This window comes from Oncorhynchus mykiss, chromosome 18, assembly GCF_013265735.2.
Source record: "Oncorhynchus mykiss isolate Arlee chromosome 18, USDA_OmykA_1.1, whole genome shotgun sequence".
NCBI classification, from domain to species: Eukaryota; Metazoa; Chordata; class Actinopteri; order Salmoniformes; family Salmonidae; genus Oncorhynchus; species Oncorhynchus mykiss.
This window is the reverse complement of record NC_048582.1, coordinates 12,483,603-12,510,122: the sequence shown is the minus strand read 5'-3', so window position 1 is coordinate 12,510,122 and position 26,520 is coordinate 12,483,603. Positions and strand designations below refer to the sequence as shown.

The 26,520-nt window shown below is 47.8% G+C and overlaps 1 protein-coding gene across 5 annotated transcripts in view; it reads left to right on the top strand.

The window, feature by feature from the left end:
* Nucleotides 1–3,396: 3,396 nt before the first annotated feature.
* The window catches only part of LOC110528732 (fibronectin), a 36,643-nt gene continuing 13,519 nt past the window's right edge, over nucleotides 3,397–26,520 (top strand). For 2 of the 5 annotated variants that reach the window (XM_036951296.1, XM_036951293.1), the window contains exons 1-23: nucleotides 3,397–3,760; nucleotides 4,005–4,127; nucleotides 4,303–4,440; nucleotides 4,519–4,665; nucleotides 5,675–5,812; nucleotides 5,908–6,054; nucleotides 6,545–6,778; nucleotides 7,737–7,919; nucleotides 8,057–8,233; nucleotides 8,863–9,018; nucleotides 10,061–10,189; nucleotides 11,606–11,749; nucleotides 13,151–13,272; nucleotides 14,618–14,786; nucleotides 14,962–15,141; nucleotides 16,059–16,187; nucleotides 19,496–19,780; nucleotides 20,764–21,042; nucleotides 21,262–21,525; nucleotides 22,605–22,868; nucleotides 23,143–23,229; nucleotides 23,735–23,926; nucleotides 25,220–25,501. In XM_036951296.1, the coding sequence (XP_036807191.1) occupies nucleotides 3,613–3,760; nucleotides 4,005–4,127; nucleotides 4,303–4,440; nucleotides 4,519–4,665; nucleotides 5,675–5,812; nucleotides 5,908–6,054; nucleotides 6,545–6,778; nucleotides 7,737–7,919; nucleotides 8,057–8,233; nucleotides 8,863–9,018; nucleotides 10,061–10,189; nucleotides 11,606–11,749; nucleotides 13,151–13,272; nucleotides 14,618–14,786; nucleotides 14,962–15,141; nucleotides 16,059–16,187; nucleotides 19,496–19,780; nucleotides 20,764–21,042; nucleotides 21,262–21,525; nucleotides 22,605–22,868; nucleotides 23,143–23,229; nucleotides 23,735–23,926; nucleotides 25,220–25,501 (4,117 nt within the window). In that variant the 5' untranslated portion in view covers nucleotides 3,397–3,612. The remainder of the gene's footprint in view (nucleotides 3,761–4,004; nucleotides 4,128–4,302; nucleotides 4,441–4,518; nucleotides 4,666–5,674; nucleotides 5,813–5,907; nucleotides 6,055–6,544; nucleotides 6,779–7,736; nucleotides 7,920–8,056; nucleotides 8,234–8,862; nucleotides 9,019–10,060; nucleotides 10,190–11,605; nucleotides 11,750–13,150; nucleotides 13,273–14,617; nucleotides 14,787–14,961; nucleotides 15,142–16,058; nucleotides 16,188–19,495; nucleotides 19,781–20,763; nucleotides 21,043–21,261; nucleotides 21,526–22,604; nucleotides 22,869–23,142; nucleotides 23,230–23,734; nucleotides 23,927–25,219; nucleotides 25,502–26,520) is intronic. The other 3 variants (XM_036951294.1, XM_036951297.1, XM_036951295.1) reach the window with 3 other exon arrangements.

Genomic DNA, 26,520 nt, shown 5'->3' with positions numbered 1-26,520 from the left:
TCAGCCTTACATGTCAGTTTTGACCCTGTCCTAGTTGTTTTGGAGTTCAGCCTTACATGTCAGTTTTGACCCTCTCCTGGTTGTTCTGGAGTTCAGCCTTACATGTCAGTTTTGACCCTCTCCTGGTTGTTTTGGAGTTCAGCCTTACATGTCAGTTTTGACCCTGTCCTAGTTGTTTTGGAGTCCAGCCTTACATGTCAGTTTTGACCCTCTCCTGGTTGTTCTGGAGTTCAGCCTTACATGTCAGTTTTGACCCTCTCCTGGTTGTTTTGGAGTTCAGCCTTACATGTCAGTTTTGACCCTCTCCTGGTTGTTCTGGAGTTCAGCCTTACATGTCAGTTTTGACCCTCTCCTGGTTGTTCTGGAGTTCAGCCTTACATGTCAGTTTTGACCCTCTCCTGGTTGTTCTGGAGTTCAGCCTTACATGTCAGTTTTGACCCTCTCCTGGTTGTTTTGGAGTTCAGCCTTACATGTCAGTTTTGACCCTCTCCTGGTTGTTCTGGAGTTCAGCCTTACATGTCAGTTTTGACCCTGTCCTAGTTGTTTTGGAGTTCAGCCTTTACATGTCAGTTTTGACCCTCTCCTGGTTGTTCTGGAGTTCAGCCTTACATGTCAGTTTTGACCCTCTCCTGGTTGTTTTGGAGTTCAGCCTTACATGTCAGTTTTGACCCTGTCCTAGTTGTTTTGGAGTCCAGCCTTACATGTCAGTTTTGACCCTCTCCTGGTTGTTCTGGAGTTCAGCCTTACATGTCAGTTTTGACCCTCTCCTGGTTGTTTTGGAGTTCAGCCTTACATGTCAGTTTTGACCCTCTCCTGGTTGTTCTGGAGTTCAGCCTTACATGTCAGTTTTGACCCTCTCCTGGTTGTTCTGGAGTTCAGCCTTACATGTCAGTTTTGACCCTCTCCTGGTTGTTCTGGAGTTCAGCCTTACATGTCAGTTTTGACCCTCTCCTGGTTGTTTTGGAGTTCAGCCTTACATGTCAGTTTTGACCCTCTCCTTGTTGTTTTGGAGTTGATTCATGGGTGGAAAATATGTGATACTTCTGGCAGACACCTTTCTCCACATGTGAAAGGTTCAGTGATTCACCATTCGTATAAAAAACAAGGAAGTATTTCGTTTTTTTTGTGTTTCAGAACCGGGATTTGGTACCAGGTTTGTGCCAAGTGGACACTTACAGGAACCCGCCCAACCACGGATCTGACTTACCGTACTGAAGCCACCGTCCAGACCAGACCAGACCTGGACCGTGACTAATCTCAGTTAAACCAGAAGACATCCGTTTGAGGTTTTCCCAGGTTGACAGCCACAACCAGGAGTCATATCATCTGTCATCTCCCGCTGTCCTCTTTTTCTTCCTCTCATTGGGAAAACATTACTTTCCACAGCTGAGGGATTAATCGGTGTGACACAATATTTGGGGAGAAAGTTACCTCAACCACAGACAACCAAACATGACTCATGAAAAGAGGGGTTTATTTTCTGTCGTTGAGAGTATAGAATCTGCTATTAGCATTGATTTATTTGGTTAGGGCAGGAGGCAGACAAAAATATGCAAAGAAAAATGCAAGAACACCTCTTGCTCTGTTGCTTTCTCACACGCATGAACAAACACACACACACGCACAAACAAACACACATGCAAGCGAGCACACATACACAAATACACACACATACTGAAAAGGAGAAGAGGGAAAAAAACAAGTGTTGGAAGGCGGGCAAGAAAGAGAGAAGAGTGGGATGGGGAGGAGCAACAGGAGGAGGGATGGGATGGGGAGGAGCAACAGGAGGAGGGATGGGATGATGGAGGGAGGAAGGGAGGGTGATGTTTCACAATTCATAACATCTCAAATGTACTGATAGAACTGTATACAATAATTCAACAGAATGAGCCAATATCAAAACAGTTCTCCATCAAAATAATGTTTGGATATTTGCTCTTACGCAATCAATATAAATGTAGCTAATAGCACTAAAACGGGTTCTGTTTAATGTGTAGATAAGATGAAAACTGTTGGGTTCCTCCCTAACAGTGAACCAGTGCATTAGGGTCAACGTTTTCCCTCTAAACAGTGATGGAACGTAGGGGTGAGCTGTCAGTAACCCCCTCATCTCCCATCGACCTACCAAAACATGTCATTCTTAAGTCCAAACAGAAATGAGATTGCAGTCCTGCAGGCTTAGTTTTATCGTTATACTTTTAGTCTGTTGTTGTTTTTCGTTTAACGCTTGAATTGCCCATGTTTGATAGCTAAGTCATTGTGGGTCACATTGACTGTTCTGTAAAGGACCAGTTTAGCATGATTAGCCTATCAACATTAGGCTGTCATTATCATTAGGCCTATAAATTGAAGTTTGTCTGAGGGTAGGCATTTTGTCTGGGGGTAGGCATTTTGTCTGAGGGTAGGCATTTTGTCTGGGGGTAAGCATTTTGTCTGAGGGTAGGCATTTTGTCTGAGGGTAGGCATTTTGTCTGGGGGTAGGCATTTTGTCTGGGGGTAGGCATTTGTCTGAGGGTAAGCATTATGTCTGAGGGTAGGCATTATGTCTGAGGGTAGACATTTGTCTGAGGGTAGGCATTTTGTGTTAAAGGGATAGTTCACCCAAATGACAAAATGACACATGGGTTTCCTTACCCTGTAAGCAGTCTATTTCAGATCTAACGGATTCGATTCATATACATTTGGTAAAATATGTGAATAAAATAACTCTGGTTAATTTTGCAGTGGGCCTATTTATCCAGCCTGGCCTCAAATACATTACATAGTAAATGTAAATCTGTGATGCTCTAATGAGTATGATGTGTTACGTTTTGATTGGTTACATAAGACAGAAGGTTACTTAAGGCAAAAACGAAAGGAGGAATGTCTCTGTGTTGCAACTACTTAGTAGGTTAGCTAACCCTTCCCCTAAACTTAACTCCTAACCTTAACCCCTAACCCTAACCCTAACCTTAACCTTAACCCTTACCTTAACCATAACCCTAGCTAACGTTAGCCATGTAGCTAATGTTAACCACAACAAATTGGAATGCGTAACATATTGTATGAATTGTAATTCGTAACATATCATATGAATTGTAATTCATAACATATCCTACAAAATGGATGATGGACAACGACAAATTAATAAATACCATACTAAATGTAACATATACTAATTTGAGTTTCACAGGTTTACTTTTTACTGTGTTATGTCGACGTCTGAGTCCAGGTTGCACAACCCAGCCCAGCCTCAGAGTGTTAGTGCTGTACTCTGTTTGTGAGTTTTCATTCTTGGTCTGGGTCTGCGGTTTAGGATGGTTGGTAAGTGACGAGTCTGTGTTGCTCCCCTGGACCCAGACGCACATTGCTCCTCCCCAAACGGTGCTTATGTGCTCACATATAAAAACGGTCCGCATCCCTCCAGTCTGTCTATCGCATCTGCTGCAGGAAAGGCGGTCAAAGTAGCCGCTGGGAGAAGCAGCACTGGGTAATATTTGGAAAGCAAGGGGAGAGAATACTATCCGCTCCTGACGGTCAACTTCACAGCACCTGGATCGTTCTTATTTTTACTTAGGACATAACTGGAAACGTAAAAGTGTCTTGTTTTTGTTTCTTTTTAACTTGACCAAAATGACTGGTAGCCCAGTGACAGGGCTGCTGGTTGCGCTGTGCGTAAGCAGCGCGGTCCATTGTATGCCAAAGAACCAAGGGAAAAACAAGAGACAAGCTCAGGAACAAGTTTACCCCGAACTCGCAGACACAGTACCCCTTGCTCAAGGTATGTAGACTTGCTCTTAATGTGATATTTTTCCCCTTAGATAAAGCATTTGAATGCACCTTGAACCCACATCTTTGTCATTAACAACTGTAGTTACAATTCCATTAATGAAGGACATCTAAGATATATATTTTTTTAAATCACTACTGTACATGTATTGCATATGGGTGTTTAGCTAACCTTTCATGCGCCGAATTTGCTCAGGACTCATGGCTCTTTTGTGTGTGTCTCCATCATCTTGCAGGCTGCGATGAGAACGGACATTCTTACAGACTAAACGATCAATGGGAGAAGGCTTACCGCGGGAGTACACTGCTTTGTACCTGCAACGGAGCGTCAGGGATCAAATGTAAAACAAAACCCCAAGGTGAGCTGGAGCACCAGACTTGAATTTATAATGAAGTAGGCAATTTCTTTCGTTTTTTTTGCACAACATCCGTGCGCTCCCTTTTTGGCACTTTTGCCATTGCGCACAGAAGTTGCTTCGTTTATCTCAAACGTTTAGGCCACATGTTGAAACTCTTCTCTGGTGCATTCTGCAGGGGAGGAGACCTGCTATGACAAATACAACGACCAGACGTACCCTGTGGGTGCGACCTACGAGAGGGCGAAGGACGGCATGATGTGGGACTGCACCTGCATCGGTTCCGCCCGCGGCAAAATCAGCTGCACAATCGGAAGTGAGTTGCCCTTCAACCCGTATAGTATTATTTGTGCACTTATGTAGTACGTTGATGTTTATGAATAATGATGTTTGGTCTTTTCGTTTCCAGACCGCTGCCACGAGGGAGGCAGATCCTACAAAATCGGGGACACTTGGAGAAGGCCCCACGAGACCGGAGACTACATGCTGGATTGCGTCTGTCTGGGAAACGGCAAGGGAGAGTGGACCTGCAAACCCGTGTGTGAGTGTCTGTCTGTCTGAGGACCTGTAAACCCTGTATGTGTCTGTCTGTCTGAGGACCTGCAAACCCGTGTGTGAGTGTCTGTCTGTCTGAGGACCTGTAAACCCTGTATGTGTCTGTCTGTCTGAGGACCTGCAAACCCGTGTGTGAGTGTCTGTCTGTCTGAGGACCTGTAAACCCTGTATGTGTCTGTCTGTCTGTCTGTCTGTCTGTCTGAGGACCTGCAAACCCGTGTGTGAGTGTCTGTCTGAGGACCTGTAAACCCTGTATGTGTCTGTCTGTCTGAGGACCTGTAAACCCTGTATGTGTCTGTCTGTCTGAGTCCTTTTAGTAGAAGAGAGACTAGATGTAATCTGAAAGGAATGAATGTGTGGCCTGTGGGTTGTTGGGATAAACATTTTTCTTAATATGGGGATGTCCTTAAACCAATCAAACTGCAGTCCAAAGTCCTTCTTCGAGTCATTTATTGGAAATAGTGCTAGATGTCATTGTAAATATTTGAAGGCCATAACAGTCATCTCTGGCCCAAACGTTGCCCCATAACTGTTGATTTAGCTCAGTTGAGTGTTTTCATGGAAAGTTAGGTGAGGTGACTCATATGGAGGTAGGCCCTAATGGTGAAGATGATTTGGTGATAATGTAGGCATGGTTTTGGAATTAGAAATATATCTTCTATAATCAGAAACATGTCATGTGTATCTGAGACTTTTATTATGGCATTGCCATTTAGATTTTTTGTTGGGACTCTTATTCTGGAAGAGATGGAGATGTGCGCACTGTCGAAATAAATCTTATTCTGAAAATACCTTTCCAAGATTCACCTGCGCGTGAGGAGGTTTCACAGGAGAGATGTGGGACAGAGAAGGGAAGTGATGGAGATGTAACCTGTTGTTCCACTAGAAAATAACTTGATTGTAACTCCATCATCAAACCCACAGGCCCTTTGGAGAAGGTGATGGATAATTAGGTTACAATAATAACAACATTTTTGGAACTTGTTTGTGTGCAGCGGAGCGTTGCTACGACAACACAGGTGGAGCATCCTACGTGGTGGGGCAGACCTGGGAGAAGCCGTACCAAGGCTGGATGATGATCGACTGCACCTGTCTGGGGGAGGGCAACGGACGCATCACCTGTACCTCTAGGAGTAAGTACACACACGCAAGCACATATATATACACACTCATGTAAACGCAAACACACTTAAACACACACTCATCATTCCTTTCCTTATTTCTCTAGACCGTTGTAATGACCAGGACACCAAGACCTCCTACCGCATCGGAGACACATGGACCAAGACAGATGCTAACAGACACCAACTCCAGTGTCTGTGTACAGGAAATGGCAGAGGAGAGTGGAAGTGTGAGAGACACTCTGCCACTACTGGTGAGTCAGCCCTCTTGTGTTTTACACACACTCACTAAGGCACTGCATCTCAGTGCAAGAGGCGTCACTACAGTCCCTGGTTTGAATCCAGATGGTATCACATCCGGACGGGATTGAGAGTCCCATAGGGCGGAGAACAATTGGCCCAGCGTTGTCCGGGTTTGGCCGGGGTAGTCCGTCATTGTAAATAAGAATAAGAACTGACTTGCCTAGTTTAATAAAGGTTAAAAAAATAAAAATATATATATTTAAATGCATACATAATTAAATGAACAGGTTATACACTGACATACAGGTTATAAATTAATATATAGGTAACAGAGGAGGCTGGTGGGAGAAGGACGGCTCATAATAATGGCCGGGATGGAGTGAATGGAATGGTATCAAACCCATTCCATAAATTCTGTTCCAGCAACTACAATGAGCCCGTCCTCCCCGATTAAGTTACCACCTTGGTAAATACATGTCTCTTTGTCTTCCTGGTGCGCAGGCACAGGTGTTAGTACAGGAACAGGTGTAGGAACAGGTACAGGAAGTACTCGTGTGACCATCCAGACGGAGCTCCACCAGCCCTCCACCCTCCCCGAACCCCCCCAGGAGGGGGCTTGCCGCACGGACTCGGGCGCCACCTTCCACGTGGGCATGCGCTGGATCAGGACCCAGGGCAGCAAGCAGATGCTGTGTACCTGCCAGGGTACTGGCGCCGTCAGCTGTGAGGAGAAGGGTGAGTCTTAACTCAGACTAAAAGTAAAAGGTTGTGTCTCAAAAAAGTATATTTCCATAGTCAAGGCCTGTCTTACCTCTTGTCTCACCTCATCTAATCTGGTCTAAACCTGTCTCACCTCACCTAACCTGGTCTAAACCTGTCTCACCTCATCTAGCTTGGTCTAAACCTGTCTCACCTCATCTAAACCTGTCTCACCTCAGCTAACCTGGTCTAAACCTGTCTCACCTCATCTAACCTGGCCTACAACTGTCTCACCTAACCTGGTCTAAACCTGTCTCACCTCATCTAGCTTGGTCTAAACCTGTCTCACCTCATCTAAACCTGTCTCACCTCATCTAACCTGGCCTAAAACTGTCTCACCTAACCTGGTCTAAACCTGTCTCACCTCATCTAACCTGGCCTAAAACTGTCTCACCTAACCTGGTCTAAACCTGTCTCACCTCATCTAACCTGGTCTAAACCTGTCTCACCTCGCCTAACCTGGTCTAAACCTGTCTCACCTCATCTAACTTGGTATAACCTGTCTCACCTGATCTAACCTGGTCTAAAACCGCCTCTCCTCATCTAACCTAGTCTAAACTTGTCTCACCTCACCTAACCTGGTCTAAACCTGTCTCACCTAACCTGGTCTAAACCTGTATCACCTAACCTGGTCTAAACCTGTATCACCTAACCTGGTCTAAACCTGTCTCACCTCACCTAACCTGGTCTAAACCTGTCTCACCTCATCTAACTTGGTATAACCTGTCTCACCTGATCTAACCTGGTCTAAACCTGTCTCATCTCATCTAACTTGGTCTAAACCTGTCTCACCTCATCTAACCTGGTCTAAACCTGTCTCACCTCATCTAACTTGGTCTAAACCTGTCTCACCTCATCTAACCTGGTCTAAACCTGTCTCAACTCACCTAACTTGGTCTAAACCTGCCTCCCCTTCTCTCTCCCTACCCTCCAGAGGGCCAGAGCCAGGTGTACGGTGGGAACTCAGAAGGCCAGGCCTGTGTGTTCCCCTTTGTGTTCATGGATAAGACCTACTACTCCTGTACCTCAGAGGGACGTACTGATGGACAGCTGTGGTGCAGCACCACCTCTGACTACCATAGAGACCAGCAGTACTCCTTCTGTACCGAGAAGAACTGTGAGTCTGGGAGGGAGGGAGGTGGATGGGTGGGTGGATAGATAGATAGATAGATGGATAGATAGATAGATATATACTGTAGCTAGCAAGATAGATAGCAGCATATCTAACTGTTGAAAGTTTGATCTGCTCTGTAGCCCTGGTGTCGACCCGAGGGGGTAACTCCAATGGTGCCCTGTGCCAGTTCCCCTTCCTCTACAACGGGCGTAACTACACTGACTGTACCGCCGATGGGCGCCGCGACGGCATGAGGTGGTGCGGTACCACAACCAACTACGAAGGAGAGCAGCGCTACGGATTCTGCCCCATGGCTGGTGAGTATGTGTGTGATTTGTCAATTCACATGTCTCTTCCTGTCTCAGGCCCTCACACCAAACAATAAACAATCACAGTTGCAGTCAGGCACATTGACTAGCCCATCTTTACTGGCATGCAAACAAGACTATTGTTAGGTAAGATCGCTCTTTTGAAAGGTCATTCAGGCTCTGTATGGTGGGCGTGGGAAGGTCTGGTGGGCTAATGTCTTTAACATTCACTGAATTCCTCTATTTGACAGAGGTCTTATCAAGATAAATGTACTAGGCTTGTCTTCATCCGTCTGATGTTGCCCTTACAGATGGTAAGAATGACTGTTTAACTGAAAGGGTTACTTACGGTCTACAGAGCCGTCAGAGGTTCAATGGGCAGTTAATGAGTTGGTCTTTAAAAGCTATTAAGTGAGGGGGGGCGGCCATGAAGAGGGCTGAGTAATGCCTCTATAAGAGCCTGTTAGAATGATTATGAATGACTCTTGGCTCCACTGGGCAGAGGATAGGACCCACACCCTGGCATGGGTCCAGAGTCTGTCTGGAAACTAAATCTGTCTCAGTTCCAAAAGAGATTATCCATGCCACCTACACACGCACACACAGCCCCTCACTGACCCCTCTCTTCCTCCGTCCAGCCCACGAGGAGGCCTGCACCACCAACGACGGGGTCATGTACCGTGTGGGAGACCAGTGGGACAAACGCCACGATGTCCTGGGTCACATGATGCAGTGTACCTGCTTGGGCAACAACCGCGGAGAGTGGAGCTGCATCGCCTACTCCCAACTCAAAGGTCTTACCGCCTTACTAGCACCTGTTCTCTTATGTGTTGTTAGACAACAGTCATAGGAGTTGTACTGTCATTACCTGGTTCTAGACCCAGTAGCCTTGACAACTGGAAGACCAGTACATCATTAAAACCCCTTGTCTCCTTCCTCCTCCAGACCAGTACATCATTAAAACCCCTTGTCTCCTTCCTACCCCAAACCAGTACACCATTAAAACCCCTTGTCTCCTTCGTACCCCAGACCAGTACATCATTAAAACCCCTTGTCTCCTTCCTCCTCCAGACCAGTACACCATTAAAACCCCTTGTCTCCTCTCCTTCCTACCCCAGACCAGTACATCATTAGAACCCCTTGTCTCCTCTCCTTCCTCCAGACCAGTACATCATTAAAACCCCTTGTCTCCTTCTTACCCCAGACCAGTACATCATTAAAACCCCTTGTCTCCTTCCTCCTCCAGACCAGTGCATCATTAAAACCCCTTGTCTCCTCTCCTTCCTCCAGACCAGTACATCATTAAAACCCCTTGTCTCCTTCGTACCCCAGACCAGTACATCATTAAAACCCCTTGTCTCCTTCCTACCCCAGACCAGTGCATCATTAAAACCCCTTGTCTCCTTCCTCCTCCAGACCAGTACATCATTAAAACCCCTTGTCTCCTTCGTACCACAGACCAGTACATCATTAAAACCCCTTGTCTCCTTCCTCCTCCAGACCAGTACATCATTAAAACCCCTTGTCTCCTTCGTACCCCAGACCAGTACATCATTAAAACCCCTTGTCTCCTTCGTACCCCAGACCAGTACATCATTAAAACCCCTTGTCTCCTTCCTCCTCCAGACCAGTCCATCATTAAAACCCATTGTCGCCTTCCTCCTCCAGACCAGTACATCATTAAAACCCCTTGTCTCCTTCGTACCCCAGACCAGTACATCATTAAAACCCATTGTCTCCTTCCTCCTCCAGACCAGTGCATCATTAAAACCCATTGTCTCCTTCCTCCTCCAGACCAGTACATTATTAAAACATCTTGTCTCCTTCGTACCCCAGACCAGTGCATTGTGGATGGGCTGACCTATGAGGTGAGCCAGACCTTCACCAAGCTCCATGACCAGGGCTACATGATGAATTGCACCTGCTATGGACAGGGACGCGGGCGCTGGAAGTGCGACGCCATCGGTGAGTTTCTCTCTGGTTTCTCTTCAGAGCTTCAATAAAGCCTTATCACACCTCTGGCCCGTTCTATCCAAGAGGAGGCTGAAATTCTAAAGAGATCTTTGGCAGCAGGAATTTGAATCACTTTCCTTCCCCTCCTCTCTCTCTCTCTCTGTCTCTCTCTCTGTCTCTCTCCCCTCCTCTCTCTCTCTCTCTCTCTCTCTCTCTCTCTCTCTCTCTCTCTCTCTCTCTCTCTGTCTCTCTCTGTCTCTCTCCCCTCCTCTCTCTCTCTCTCTCTCCCCTCCTCTCTCTCTCTCTCTCTCTCTCTCTCTCTCCCCTCCTATCTATCTCTCTGTCTCTCTCTCTCTCCCCTCCTCTCTCTCTGTCTCTCTCTCTCTCCCCTCCTATCTATCTCTCTGTCTCTCTCTCCCCTCCTCTCTCTCTCCCCTCCTCTCTCTCTCTGTCTCTCTCTCTCTCCCCTCCTCTCTCTCTCTGTCTCTCTCTCTCTCTCTCCCCTCATCTTTCTCTCTGTCTCTCTCTCTCTCTCTCCCCTCCTCTCTCTCTCTCTGTCTCTCTCTCTCCCCTCCTCTCTCTCTCCCCTCCTCTCTCTCTCTGTCTCTCTCTCTCTCCCCTCCTCTCTCTCTCTCTCTCTGTCTCTCTCTCTCCCCTCCTCTCTCTCTCTGTCTCTCTCTCTCTCTCTCTCCCCTCCTCTCTCTCTCTCTCTGTCTCTCTCTCTCTCTCCCCTCCTCTCTCTCTCTCTCTGTCTCTCTCTCTCTCTCCCCTCCTCTCTCTCTCTCTCTCTCTCTCTCTCACCTCTCTGTCTCTGTCTCTGTCTGTCTGTCTCTCTCCCTCTCTGTCTCTCTCTCTCTCTGTCTCTCTCTCTCTCTCTCTCTCTCTCTCTCTCTCTCTCTCCCCTCCTCTCTCTCTCTCTCTCTCCCCTCCTCTCTCTCTCTCTCTGTCTCTCTCTTTCTCCCCTCCTCTCTCTGTCTCTCTCTCTCTGTCTCTCCCCTCCTCTCTCTGTCTCTCTCTCTCTGTCTCTCTCTCTCTCCCCTCCTCTGTCTCTCTCTCCCCTCCTCTGTCTCTCTCTCCCCTCCTCTGTCTCTCTCTGTCTCTCTCTCCCCTCCTCTCTCTGTCTCTCTCTCCCCTCCTCTCTCTGTCTCTCTCTCCCCTCCTCTCTCTCTCTCTGTCTCTCTCTCCCCTCCTCTCTCTGTCTCTCTCTCCCCTCCTCTCTCTGTCTCTCTCTCTCTGTCTCTCTCTCCCCTCCTCTCTCTCTCTCTGTCTCTCTCTCCCCTCCTCTCTCTGTCTCTCTCCCGTTTGTTCTTCACTGGTTGCCCTTTTCTTTTGGAAACAGGTCACAAATCTTGCTGCTGTGATGTCACACTGTGGTATTTCACCCAGTAGATATGAGAGTTTATCTCTCTCCTCTCTCTCTCCCTCCAGACCAATGCCAGGAGCCTGAAAGCAGGGCGTTCTATCAGATTGGAGAGACCTGGGACAAAACCATCCACCAAGTCCTCTACCGCTGCTATTGCTACGGCAACGGTATTGGTGAGATGAGCTGCGAGCCACAGCAGACCTTCCCAGGTAAGGAGAGAAGTCTGATTGGCTAACAGAAGTGTGACCAGTGAAGCATAAGTGGAACTGTCTGAGTGTGTCCTCTGGGCAGTTAACCCAGGTCAGGGCTGTCTTCAGTGGGATGTTGACATTACCCCTCCCTCGCCGTCTATGCCCACCCCCTTCTCTTTACGCTTGGGACACCTGCTGGGAGTTATTCGTTGTCAGCTCTTCTTTTTAACTCTCCCATTCACTCCCTCCTTTAAATACCCTCCATTCCCCCTCTATCGAAAGGCCCTTTCAAATGAAACGAGGGGGCGGTGTGTCACCCCTTCACCACCTCTGCAGGGAGGGGGGAGGGGACTGCTAAACGTTGATGTGGAGCAAATGGAGAGGGGTGCGTCCGTCCACCTTTCTCGCCCCCCCCCCCCCCCCCCCCCCCCCCTCCCTCTGTGGGTCTTTGTAGTTTCGGAGGTCTTTGTTGGCTCTCCCCTACTGAGAGGCTGAGTATTGTTGTTCTACCCAGCTGGGCAGGGAGGGCCGAGAGGTTGGGGGACTTAATTACCTGCGCACACTTCCTGTCTCTCTCTCAATCCACTGGGTGGTAACACGCTTTGGGTGAAACAGTCCCAACTCCACCTCCTAAGAGGCCCCTCACAGCACTGGCTCGTCCTGCACTGAGCCAGTGCTCTATAGGTGACGGTGGCAATCAGAAAAGCTCAGCTGAGCTGTGTTCAGACCACACCAACCAGGAGTTACCAACTGGCCACTTTGATGCAGTGTTCTGAAACACTTTGTCCCCCGTCTAAGTTCTGAATCCTGCACCCTGTTATCCTGCCCTAGTTTTCCCATGTGGCCTGTTACAGATACAGAGGAATAAATGTATGTTTTGATTGTTTAGAGTTATGTTTGGTGCAGGCCAGGGACCTTAAGAGTGCAGGTCAAATGACTCCTTGCTGTTGCTGCGAGTTGCTCACCTGTGACAGGGAGGTGTTTGTATGTATGGTGTGTGTGAGTGAATGTGAGTGAGTGGGGGTGGACATATTGCCCTGGTGCGATTTCAGACACTGAAGACACCTAGTGATTTACAGGCCCAGTGGGTGTCATAGTTGGTTGAGACCAGAGAGTGGAGCGACTTCTGGTTCGGACTAGTTTCCATCCAATCCACTGTACTGACAAGTTAGTCTAGGACCTTTTTTGGTCACACCAGGTCTGTCTGGTGTGAACAGTGAACCAATTGACACTGAAAAGCGAATGTGACTTTTAACAATTGTGTGTTTATTTACAGAACCTTAATATAAAGTTGTTCAAGAAGAATACGTAGCATTTGTTCAGTACCATCTTGTCTGTGACATTTGGCTTGATCGTAGACTACAGACTTCTAATAAAAGATACTCTCTCTTCTTCCTCCTCCTCCTCCTCTCTCCCCAGGTGGCCACCGCCCAGTCCAGGTGATTATCACAGAGGCAGGGAAGCAGCCTGACTCCCACCCCATCCAGTGGAACGCCCCAGCCTCCTCACACATCACCCAGTATATCCTCAAGTGGAGAGTGGTAAGTGGCTCTCTACTGCTCATCCTAGACACTGGTCATTGGTGGTAGTGCGGCCACACAATTTTATTTAACTAGGCAAATCAGTTAAGAATAAAGTCTTATTTACAGTGACGGCCTACCCCTTCACAGCGCTCGGCCAATTGTGCACCGCCCTATGGGACTCCCGATCCCGGCCGGTTGTGATACAGCCCAGGATCAAACCTGAGTCTGTCATGACGCCTCTAGCACTGCGAGGCAGTGCCTTAGACCGCTGCACCACTCGATAGCCCTTGAAGCCCTATGCCACTAGAGGTGGACTGACTGTCTCATAGGAAGCAGTACCACAAGAGTTGAACATACTCTCTTGAAGTATACCTGTTTTTAATTATCCGATATCCAAAGTGGAAACAAGTTATTCCAGGTACTGTTTTTCACATGACGTTCTTTAAAAAAAATCCTGAATCACTTGAAGTGGATGTTCCTATTCCATTCCTGAAAGTGTTGCTGAAAAGTAATGAGTAAACCAGTGCCCAAACAGGAGGTTTCAACATTTAGTTGTCTGTGTGTCAACTCTGAAGAAGAGGACAGGTTTTGAGCACAGAAAAACAAGGTTGTGGGGGGGTTCTTGAACTCGCCTGAAAAACACACACTCACATACACATAGATCCAAATGATATCGGACGGTCACAAACGACCCTCAACATCCAGCTACAGTACAAATGCTGTGTGTTTCTCTCCTAAAGGAAAAATCCAGTTTCCTCTCGTCTCACACTCTCTCTGAAGAGGCCCTGATCTGCCAAGCTGTTACCCCTTATTTCATTCAAACATATTTCCTGCTAAGTGGTAGTGGTTTGTATGTTTTGGATGGGGGTCCGCTATTCCTTCTCTCTCTCGCTCTCTCTCTCTCTCTCTCTCTCTCTCTCGTTGTGAAGAATCTGTAGTTTTCCGATCGTCCGAAGCCAAGTTGAATGTCCCCAGAAGCAGGGAGGGGCAGAGAGACAGGGTGCCAGAGAGTCAATGCCAGTGACCACATTAGCCATAGGCTGGGCTTGGAGAGAGTGTTGGAATGAGTCTTAGTAGTGCAGACTGTGAATGTTGCCCACCGTTTTTCATTCCATATCATCTCATTCATTCATAGTCCTGACACTGTAGGTTAAATATATATATATATATATATATATATATATATATATATATATTTGTACCCATTTGTATCTGAAGTAATGTGTGTGTATATATATATACAGTACGTCAGATAGAAATTGGTTCGTATCACCATGATGTATTCAGCACTTTGACCCTTGCTATCTTTGAAGTTCACTCCCTGACCTCTCCCTTCTGTTCTCTGCCCTTTGACCCCTGGTAGAAAAACACCCGCGCCCCCTGGAGAGAGGCCACCATCCCAGGTAACCTGAACTCGTACACCATCGCTGGTCTGCGGCCAGGTATTACCTATGAGGGTCAGCTGATCAGCATCCTGCGCTATGGACGCCGCGAGGTCACCCGCTTTGACTTCACCACCACCTACGGCTCCTGTAAGTCTCCCAACTGGGTGTGTTTTGGGTGTATTACTGTTACACCGACCGTTGATTCCACTGTGTCCGTCTCTTTGGTTCCTCTATATAGCTACACTTTCACAAGCCTGTCTCTTTTTCTCTCCTACAAATCTTAATGAAGTCTTATTAATGTGTTATCCCCCCCCTTGTCCAGTTGGGGTGACCTCTGAGGGTGAGACGACCCAGCCTCCTCCCGTGGTGGACACGTCTGAGTCGGTGACAGAGATCACGTCCAGTAGCTTCATCATCTCCTGGGTGTCAGCCTCCGACACCGTGTCAGGCTTCAGAGTGGAGTATGAGCTGAGTGAGGACGGAGCCAAACCGCAGGTCCTGGGTGAGTAACTCCAACATTTACTGGACTAACTCCTGCAGCATAGACCATCCAGAAGAGTTTTCCAGTTTATTCCAGTCTTACTCCTGCAGCATAGACCATCCAGAAGAGTTTTCAAGTTTATTCCGGTCTTACTCCTGCAGCATAGACCATCCAGAAGAGTTTTCCAGTTTATTCCAGTCTTACTCCTGCAGCATAGATCATCCAGAAGAGTTTTCCAGTTTATTCCGGTCTTACTCCTGCAGCATAGACCATCCAGAAGAGTTTTCCAGTTTATTCCGGTCTTACTCCTGCAGCATAGACCATCCAGAAGAGTTTTCCAGTTTATTCCAGTCTTACTCCTGCAGCATAGACCATTCAGAAGAGTTTTCCAGTTTATTCCAGTCTTACTCCTGCAGTATAGACCATCCAGAAGAGTTTTCCAGTTTATTCCAGTCTTACTCCTGCAGTATAGACCACCCAGAAGAGTTTTCCAGTTTATTCCGGTCTTACCCCTGCAGTATAGACCATCCAGATGAGTTTTCCAGTTTATTCCAGTCTTACTCCTGCAGCATAGACCATCCAGAAGAGTTTTCCAGTTTATTCCAGTCTTACTCCTGCAGCATAGACCATCCAGAAGAGTTTTCCAGTTTATTCCAGTCTTACTCATGCAGCATAGACCATCCAGAAGAGTTTTCCAGTTTATTCCAGTCTTACTCCTGCAGTATAGACCATCCAGAAGAGTTTTCCAGTTTATTCCAGTCTTACTCCTGCAGCATAGACCATCCAGAAGAGTTTTCCAGTTTATTCCAGTCTTACTCCTGCAGTATAGACCATTATTTTATTGGTTAGTTGGTTGATTGGTTAATGTGTTAATTGGTTACTAGCCCGATTGGTTGATTGATGTTTTAATTGATTGATTGATTGTCTCTGTCCATCAGACCTGCCCCGTACCACCACCTCTGTGAGCATCAGTGACCTCCTGCCTGGCCGTAGATACAACGTCAACGTGTATGAGGTTTCCCCTCAGGGAGAACCCACCCTCATCCTCACCACCTCTCAGACCACAGGTATTATACCAGCTTTCACACACCCTTCATAACCCTCACCCTTCATAACCCTCACCCTTCATCACTGTTACTCTTCATCCCTTTTACCCTTCATAACCCTCACCCTTCATCACCGTTACTCTTCATCCCCTTAACCTTCATAACCCTCACCCTTCATCACCGTTACTCTTCATCCCCTTAACCTTCATAACCCTCACCCTTCATCACCGTTACTCTTCATCCCTTTTACCCTTCATCACTGTTACTCTTCATCCCCTTAACCTTCATAACCCTCACCCTTCATCACCTTTACTCTTCATCCCCTTTACCCTTCATCACCCTCACCTTTCATCACCCTCACCTTTCATCACCCTCACCTTTCATCACCCTCACCTTTCATCCCCTTTACCCTTCATAACCCTCACCCTTCATCACCCTCACCCTTCATCACCCTCACCTTTCATCACCCTCACCTTTCATCACCCTCACCCTTCATCACCCTCACCTTTCATCACCCTCACCCTTCATTCCATTTACCCTTCATAACCCTTCCTTTCATCACCCTCACCCTTCATCACCCTCACCTTTCATAACCCTCACCTTTCATCCCCTTTACCCTTCATAACCCTCACCTTTCATCACCCTCACCCTTCATCACCCTCACCTTTCATCACCCTCACCTTTCATACCCTTTACCCTTCATAACGCTCACCTTTCATCACCCTCACCTTTCATCACCCTCACCTTTCATCCCCTTTACCCTTCATAACGCTCACCTTTCATCACCCTCACCCTTCATAACCCTCACCCTTCATAACCCTCACCTTTCATCCCCTTTACCCTTCATAACCCTCACCTTTCATCACCCTCACCCTTCATCACCTTTACTCTTCATCCCCTTTACCCTGCATCACCCTCACCTTTCATCACCCTCACCTTTCATCACCCTCACCTTTCATCACCCTCACCTTTCATAACCCTCACCTTTCATTCCCTTTACCCTTCATAACCCTTCCTTTCATCACCCTCACCTTTCATAACCCTCACCTTTCATCCCCTTTACCCTTCATAACCCTCACCTTTCATCACCCTCACCCTTCATCACCCTCACCTTTCATCACCCTCACCCTTCATTCCCTTTACCCTTCATAACCCTTCCTTTCATCACCCTCACCCTTCATCACCCTCACCTTTCATCCCCTTTACCCTTCATAACCTTCACCTTTCATCACCCTCACCCTTCATCACCCTCACCTTTCATCACCCTCACCTTTCATCCCCTTTACCCTTCATAACACTCACCTTTCAGCACCCTCACCCTTCATAACCCTCACCCTTCATAACCCTCACCTTTCATCCCCTTTACCCTTCATAACCCTCACCTTTCATCACCCTCACCCTTCATCACCGTTACTCTTCATCCCCTTTACCCTTCATAACCCTCACCCTTCATCACCGTTACTCTTCATCCCCTTTACCCTTCATAACCCTCACCCTTCATCACCTTTACTCTTCATCCCCTTTACCCTTCATAACCCCCACCTTTCATCACCCTCACCTTTCATCACCCTCACCTTTCATCACCCTCACCTTTCATCCCCTTTACCCTTCATTACCCTCACCTTTCATCACCCTCACCTTTCATAACCCTCACCTTTCATCCCCTTTACCCTTCATAACCCTCACCTTTCATCCCCTTTACCCTTCATAACCCTCACCTTTCATCACCCTCACCCTTCATCACCCTCACCTTTCATAACCCTCACCTTTCATCCCCTTTACCCTTCATTACCCTCACCTTTCATCACCCTCACCTTTCATAACCCTCACCTTTCATCCCCTTTACCCTTCGTAACCCTCACCTTTCATCACCCTCACCCTTCATAACCCTCACCCTTCATAACCCTCACCTTTCATCCCCTTTACCTTTCATAACCCTCACCCTTCATCACTGTTACTCTTCATCCCCTTAACCTTCATAACCCTCACCCTTCATCACCTTTACTCTTCATCCCCTTTACCCTTCATAATCCTCACCTTTCATAACCCTCACCCTTCATAACCCTCACCTTTCATCACCCTCACCTTTCATCACCCTCACCTTTCATCCCCTTTACCCTTCATAACCCTCACCTTTCATCACCCTCACCCTTCATCACCCTCACCTTTCATCACCCTCACCCTTCATAACCCTCACCTTTCATCATCCTCACCTTTCATAACCCTCACCTTTCTTCCCCTTTACCCTTCATAACCCTCACCTTTCATCACCCTCACCCTTCATCACCCTCACCTTTCATCACCCTCACTTTTCATAACCCTCACCTTTCATCCCCTTTACCCTTCATAACCCTCACCTTTCATCACCCTCACCCTTCATAACCCTCACCTTTCATCCCCTTTACCCTTCATAACCCTCACCTTTCATCACCCTCACCCTTCATCACCCTCACCTTTCATCACCCTCACCTTTCATCACCCTCGCCCTTCATAACCCTCACCCTTCATAACCCTCACCTCCATCACCCTCACCCTTCAAAACCCTCACCTTTCATAACCCTCACCTTTCATCCCCTTTACCCTTCATAACCCTCATCTTTCATCACCCTCACCCTTCATCACCCTCACCTTTCATCACCCTCACCTTTCATAACCCTCACCTTTCATCCCCTTTACCCTTCATAACCCTCACCTTTCATCACCCTCACCCTTCATAACCCTCACCTTTCATCCCCTTTACCCTTCATAACCCTCACCTTTCATCACCCTCACCCTTCAAAACCCTCACCTTTCATAACCCTCACCTTTCATCCCCTTTACCCTTCATAACCCTCACCTTTCATCACCCTCACCTTTCATCACCCTCACCTTTCATCACCCTCACCCTTCATCACCCTCACCTTTCATCACCCTCACCCTTCACCATCATAATTCACTCTCTGACAGGAATACATTGACCTCTTCTGTTCTCTAATCTAATTATTTTTTATTTCTACTGCACATTCTTCCACTGCAAATCTACCATTCCAGTGTTTTACTTGCTATATTTTATTTACTTCGCCATCATGGCCTTTTTTTTGCCTTTACCTCCCTTATCTCACCTCATTTGCTCACATCGTATATAGACTTGTTTCTACTGTATTATTGACTGTATGTTTGTTTTACTCCATGTGTAACTCTGTGTTGTTATATGTGTCGAACTGCTTTGCTTTATCTTGGCCAGGTCGCAATTGTAAATGAGAACTTGTTCTCAACTGGCCTACCTGGTTAAATAAAGGTGAAATAAAAGATAAATAAATACAAATCCAGTGCTCCTTATCCCCCCTCAGCTCCTGATGCCCCTGCTGAACATCAGATCAACCAGGTGGGAGAAACCTCTATCTCCATCAGCTGGTCCAAGCCCCAGGCCCCCATCACAGGCTACCGTTTGGTCTTCACCCCGTCAGTAGAGGGCAGCAGCACCGAGCTCATCCTCCCAGACACTGAGACATCCGTGACCCTGGTTGACCTTCGACCTGGCCTGCTCTACAACATCAGCATTTACGCTGTGGAGGAGAACCAGGAGAGCGAGCCCATCTTCGTCCAGGTCAACACGGCCGGAGAGCCAGCACCAGGTAGAGAACTGGACAGCATACAGAACAACAGAACCAAACATGACCCTAACCCTCTAACCATAACACAACATCAGACTTGACTTACTTGACTTCAGCCCATGGCTCCTATAAGGAGCATAGGCCATTGACCAATGTCCTCCAGTTGAATTGGCTTGCAGTCATTTCTACCTCAGACTTGGTTTGAACTGACTTTGAGTTGATTTTGGCATGCACTTTATCACCCTTCCAACATTAGAATCAATCATTTCCTATACAGCTACATTCCTATTCAAAGGGTTCTCCTATGGGGACAGCCGAAGAACCCTTTTAGGTTCTAGATCGCATCTTTTCTTCTGAGAGTGTTGGCCCCAGGCAGTAAAATTATAGTTTGAAGCCATGGAGCCATTTCATTGTACCTTCTAGGGGAGTGCTTCTGTCTCTCTCTCTCTCTCTCGGGTGGAGTCAGTCCCTGCTGTGAGTGACAGTTGGTAGAGTGTGAGCTTGGAGGAGCCTAGGGCTCTGGGCTAGCCATGTAGGGCCAGATGGAACCTGGGGTAGGGTTTCTCCTCTGTTTGGTTCTGGACTGGGCCTGTCAGACTGGTTCTCTCACCTCCCTCACTGATATAAGTACTTTCACATGAGAAAGATACAGACTCACACACATGCACGCGCACAGACACACACATAAAAAAACAACACACACACTCGCTATCTGGGTCATTCTTGTTGATTCTTATCCTCCCTTCAGCTCTAAATCCTTCTCATCTTGACAGCAGAGTTTCTCCATTTTCAATTTCCTGTCTGGCATTGTCTTTTCAACTTCCTCTCAGCTGGTAAAGTGGAAGTATGTTTCACATTACAATCCAACACTGACCTTAGATCAGCGTATAGTTTCAACTTCATCTGACTCCTTCTTTCTTGCACCGCAACACAAGGCAATAGGCCATCAACACACAAGATGACCTCAGTCAACTCACGGACCACTTCCTACTTCCTGTCCACAGAGGAAGTCCGCTCCCCGACCGACCTTCAGTTCTACGAGGTGTCTGACGTGAAAATCTACATCACCTGGACCGGCCCTCCCAGCGAGGTGTCGGGTTACCGCGTGACCTTCGCCCCCGTTACCCCCGGTGACACTCCCCAGAGGCCCCTGCAGCTGCCCATGACGGCCAACACGTACGCAGAGATCACCCACCTGCAGCCCGGAACCCTGTACCGCTTCAACATCTACGCCATCAACGGAGGAGTGGAGAGCGAGCCGCTGACGGGAGAGAGAGCCACCAGTGAGTATACATGTGCAGACACTAACAGCGTGTTGAGGGGATCCGTTTGAGTAAGTCGAGGTGCATCGCGTTCTAAGTCGTTACTCTATGTGAGAAGGTTTGGTAGATCAGTGATGCTGAGCAGTCCGACTGCAGTGTCGTCCATTTCAAACCTGCAGATAGACTGAGATTCTCATAGATATACTGTGGTTGTACCCCTACGTGTGTTACCCCTGTCAGAGCCCGACGCCCCCACCAACCTGCGTTTCACTGACATCGGCGAGGACAGTGTGATAGTGATCTGGGAGGCTCCCAGGGCTAGCATCAGCGGCTACCGTCTGTTCCTGAGCGTGGAAGGCTCCAGCCCAACCCAGAAGAGAATCCCCGGCGGTCAGACCCAGTTCCCTCTGCGAGGCCTCCGCCCCGACACAGACTACACCGTCAAACTGCACTCTGAGCAGGACAACGTGTTGAGTGAGGAAGTCAATGGCATCTTCACCACCTGTGAGTACTGTAGTCTTCTGTTGAGGACTGTAGTCTTCTGTTGAGGACTGTAGTCTTCTGTTGAGGACTGTAGTCTTCTGTTGAGTACTGTAGTCTTCTGTTGAGTACTGTAGTCTTCTGTTGAGTACTGTCGTCTTCTGTTGAGTACTGTCGTCTTCTGTTGAGTACTGTAGTCTTCTGTTGAGTACTGTCGTCTTCTGTTCTGCTGAGCTTGTGGCAAGGTGTTTAAATGTTATTGATCAATTCAACTCCAGATTTGAGTTTATTTTAATTATGAAGCAGAAAAAAGAAAAAACACTGATGTTATATTCTCTCCACCCCCCTCTGTCTCTCTCCACCCCCCTCTGTCTCTCTCCACCCCCCTCTGTCTCTCTCCACCCCCCTCTGTCTCTCTCCACCCCCCTCTGTCTCTCTCCACCCCCCTCTGTCTCTCTCCAACCCCCTCTCTCTCTCCACCCCCCTCTCTCTCTCCACCCCCCTCCTGTCTCTCTCCACCCCCCTCTGTCTCTCTCCACACCCCCTCTGTCTCTCTCCACCCCCCTCTCTCTCTCCACCCCCCTCTGTCTCTCTCCACACCCCCTCTGTCTCTCTCCACACCCCCTCTGTCTCTCTCCAACCCCCTCTCTCTCTCCACCCCCCTCTGTCTCTCCACCCCCCTCTGTCTCTCTCCACACCCCCTCTGTCTCTCTCCAACCCCCTCTCTCTCTCTCCACCCCCCTCTGTCTCTCTCCACACCCCCTCTGTCTCTCTCCACACCCCCTCTGTCTCTCTCCACCCCCCTCTCTCTCTCCACCCCCCCTCTCTCTCTCCACTCCCCTCTCTCTCTCCACCCCCCTCTCTCTCTCCACCCCCCTCTGTCTCTCTCCACCCCCCCCTCTGTCTCTCTCCACCCCCTCTCTCTGTCTCTCTCCACCCCCCCCCTCTGTCTCTCTCCACCCCCCTCTCTCTCTCTCTCCACCACCTCTGTCTCTCTCCACCTCCCCCATCTCTCTCTCTTTTTTTCTGTTTCTCTTTCTCTCTCTCCCTCTTTTGCTGTCTCTCACTCCCCCTCTCTCTCACTCTCTCTCTCCTCCCCTCAGCCCCAAAGATGGGTAATGCCCCTCGCTTCACCACTGATGTGACCGACACCTCCATCATCATCTCCTGGACCCCGGTCAGCAGGTTCAGCTTCAGGTTGTCTGTGAGACCCAGTCAGGGAGGAGAGTCACCCAGGGATGTGACCTCTGACTCAGGAAGTATCTCTGTGTCAGGCCTGACCCCTGGGACTGAGTACACTTACAGTGTACAGCCCATTATCAACGGACGTGACCGCGGCAACCCCATCACTAAAAACGTTGTCACTCGTAAGTAACCAAGAAAGAGAGAGAGACTCCGGTCAACAATTTATTTTATTGAGGTCAGAATGCCTTTTTCCAAGGAAGACGTGTTGTTGCTGCAGGCATTTTGGGGTAAAAAACTAATCTATATAGATTTTGTACAGTTAGGGAGTAATGAGTTGTTTTAGGTTTCTGCAGTCATTTTACTTTAACCATGTAAGGTAGTCTGTCGTTTTTTTAAATGTGCCACAGGGTGTTCTTTTACCACGTATAGACTTAAGTGATGTTTCTTCCCCTCCAGAACTGTCTCCCCCCACTGACCTCAGTACGCAGTCCAACGCGGACACGGGTGAGCTGACTGTCCTGTGGGGCGGCGCCAACACGCCAGGTAAATATTGACTCTGCTCCCTCCTACAGCCCACACCACCGACACACTGCCCAAGGCCCAGGATCCAGGACAGGCTCACTGTGGCTCTGGATCACTCTGTCTGGACCTTGTCTTTCCTCAGAACGTTGTGCCAGCAGGAACAAGGCTTCTCTCTGTCGGTGTCTCTGTCTCTCTCTCTCTTTTGAATGGTTACAAGTACGTCCATGAAATCCTGGCAGATCTAAGTTGGTTAACTCGGCTGCTCACTTCCCTGTCTCCTCTGCCCTCCTGTCCCCTCCCCCAACAGACCCTGGCCATGACCCCACTCTCTGAGGTTGTCTCAGGGGGAGATGGGATATGCAAAAACACATTTCCAATTCACACATGCGTATAATTCGTACTTGTACATATATGAAATACAAGCACCCACCAAATTATAATTGTATTATTGTTATTGGGATGATTATTGTTATTTGGGTTGTTGTTGTTGTTATTATTATTATTATTATTATTATTATTATTACAGACATCACAGGCTACAGAGTGACATGCACCCCGACCAATGGGAAGCGAGGAAACTCCCTGGAGGAGTTAGTCCAGCCGGTCCAGAACCAGTTAATCCTGGAGAACCTGAGTCCAGGAGTGGAGTACAACGTCTCTGTCTACACTGTCAAAGACAACCTGGAGAGTGTCCCTGTGTCCACCACTGTCACCCAAGGTAGGACTGGCTGTCTCACCCAGCTACACACAGCTGATTTCAGATCAGTGGACCTGAGCATGGGCTGAGGTTGAGCTGTGCTGTGTTGAAGGGTTAGACTGATTCTGGATCAGGTAGTGTCTGTTTGCTGTGGAGCTGGTGGTTCTGTTGCTCCGACAGATAGAAAGACACACAAAACTATAAACACACACACAGATTCAACACATAAACACAGACACAGATTAAACACAAACACACACACACACACACACAGACACACAGACAGATTCAACACAAACACACACACACACACACACACACACACAGGGATACAACACATAAACACACACACACACACAGACAGATTCAACACAAACACGCACACACACACACACACACAGGGATACAACACATTAAACACAGATTCAACACATAAACACACACACAGATACACACATTCAATGGTTTTGTCTTCGCTATTGGTTGATTTTAAGGGGAGTGTTTGAATGTGTGTGTGTGTTCACTATGGTGTGTTGCACACCTCTGTGTGTGTGTGTGTGTGTGCGTGTGTGAGTTTATTGGATAGCTTTCCTTCTCAATCCGTGGCCAGGAAAGGTTGAAGTACGATTGGATACTTCTGCCACCCCTTCTTATATTCACCGTTCCCAACTCCGATGTATTCCCATCTCACACTCCGGTACCTGGACAGGCCCAACTTCCCCCTCCCAGTCTGGCTTCTCTCTGAAGTACGGAATCTCCCTGCCAGCAAAACACACTGTCACGGCTGATCACGCTGAAAGCACTTTTCACTGAAGGATAATTCCTAAAAATCACTCTTCATTTCAGTACAAATCCCCAGTTGTTCATTCTGAATTACCATTGCAGTACATGTTTGTCTTTTGTCCGTTGTGATGCCTCAATTGCACACTGTCCAGGCTAACATGGTCATTGGCTGAACTGTGATTATGTTCCATGGCTGTTTGTTTGTAAGATATGCATGGAGAAGGTAGAGCTCTTAATTCATTGAGGATATCAGTTGAATATGCCGGTTGAAAAACCATTTCTCTGAAAATCCATGAGCATCCTTTCCTGTCATTGATCTAGTCAACGTAATTTATGGGTCTGATAATCTAACTCTTACCAGCATGGCTACTGTTGTTCTGCTACAGGGTGTTGTGCTGTCTGTCCCACTGTGTATGGCTATGCATCACCAGGAACGTTCATTCATCTGCTTTGATTCTGTCTGTCTGCTATGGTTTCTGTGTCTGTATGTCTTATTCTGCCTGCGCCTCGCTCTGCACTCAAACCTCTCAGACGTGCCCAAGCTAAACGACCTGGACTTTGTCGACGTCACCGACACCACTGTGGGCCTGCGCTGGACCGCCCTGGTAAACGTCACCGCCATCACCAGTTACCGGGTAACGGTTATGGCGTCGGGCGAGAGTTTGCCCATCATCATGGATACGGTGGACTCGTCGACGGGCCATTATACGGTGCGCGGGCTGGAGCCCGGTGTGGATTATGACATCAGTGTCACTACGATAACGGAGGAAGGGGAGAGCGAGCCGGCCACACGCAGAACGCAAACCCAGACTGGTGATTTGAACCTTCAACTTTACAAGGGGAGGTGGTCGTTAGACAGGGTGGGTGGGTGGGCTATGAGAGAGGCTAAATACTGAATATACTGCCTCAACAAACCTTACATACTCACCTTACATACTCACCTTACATACTCACCTTACATACTCACCATGTTGTAGATATATTCTCTGATCGTAGCAGTAATGTCATTGTTGATTGCGTCCAGGTTTTTCTTTCATACGTGCCATGCTCTCTAATGTGTCCTCTCTTGTCTGTTTGACTTGTCCCATCTGGACATGCCACAGAAGGCCTGGAGGTAACTGTGTGGAGCTCCCCTCTCCTTGGCATGCTCTTATATTACTTCTCATTGTAAATACCTGTTGGTTATGCTTTACTTTACAGTCAGCTATGCATTACATGGTCAGATGGTAATAACCTGGTCATTACGTGGTCAGATGGTAATAACCTGGTCATTACGTGGTCAGATGGTAATAACCTGGTCATTACATGGTCAGATGGTAATAACCTGGTCATTACCTGGTCAGATGGTAATAACCTGGTCATTACCTGGTCAGATGGTAATAACCTGGTCATTACCTGGTCAGATTGTAATAACCTGGTCATTACATGGTCAGATGGTAATAACCTGGTCATTACCTGGTCAGATGGTAATAACCTGGTCATTGCCTGGTCAGATGGTAATAACCTGGTCATTACCTGGTCAGATTGTAATAACCTGGTCATTACCTGGTCAGATGGTAATAACCTGGTCATTGCCTGGTCAGATTGTAATAACCTGGTCATTACCTGGTCAGATGGTAATAACCTGGTCATTGCCTGGTCAGATGGTAATAACCTGGTCATTGCCTGGTCAGATGGTAATAACCTGGTCATTACCTGGTCAGATGGTAATAACCTGGTCATTACCTGGTCAGATGGTAATAACCTGGTCATTACCTGGTCAGATGGTAATAACCTGGTCATTACCTGGTCAGATGGTAATAACCTGGTCATTACCTGGTCAGATGGTAATA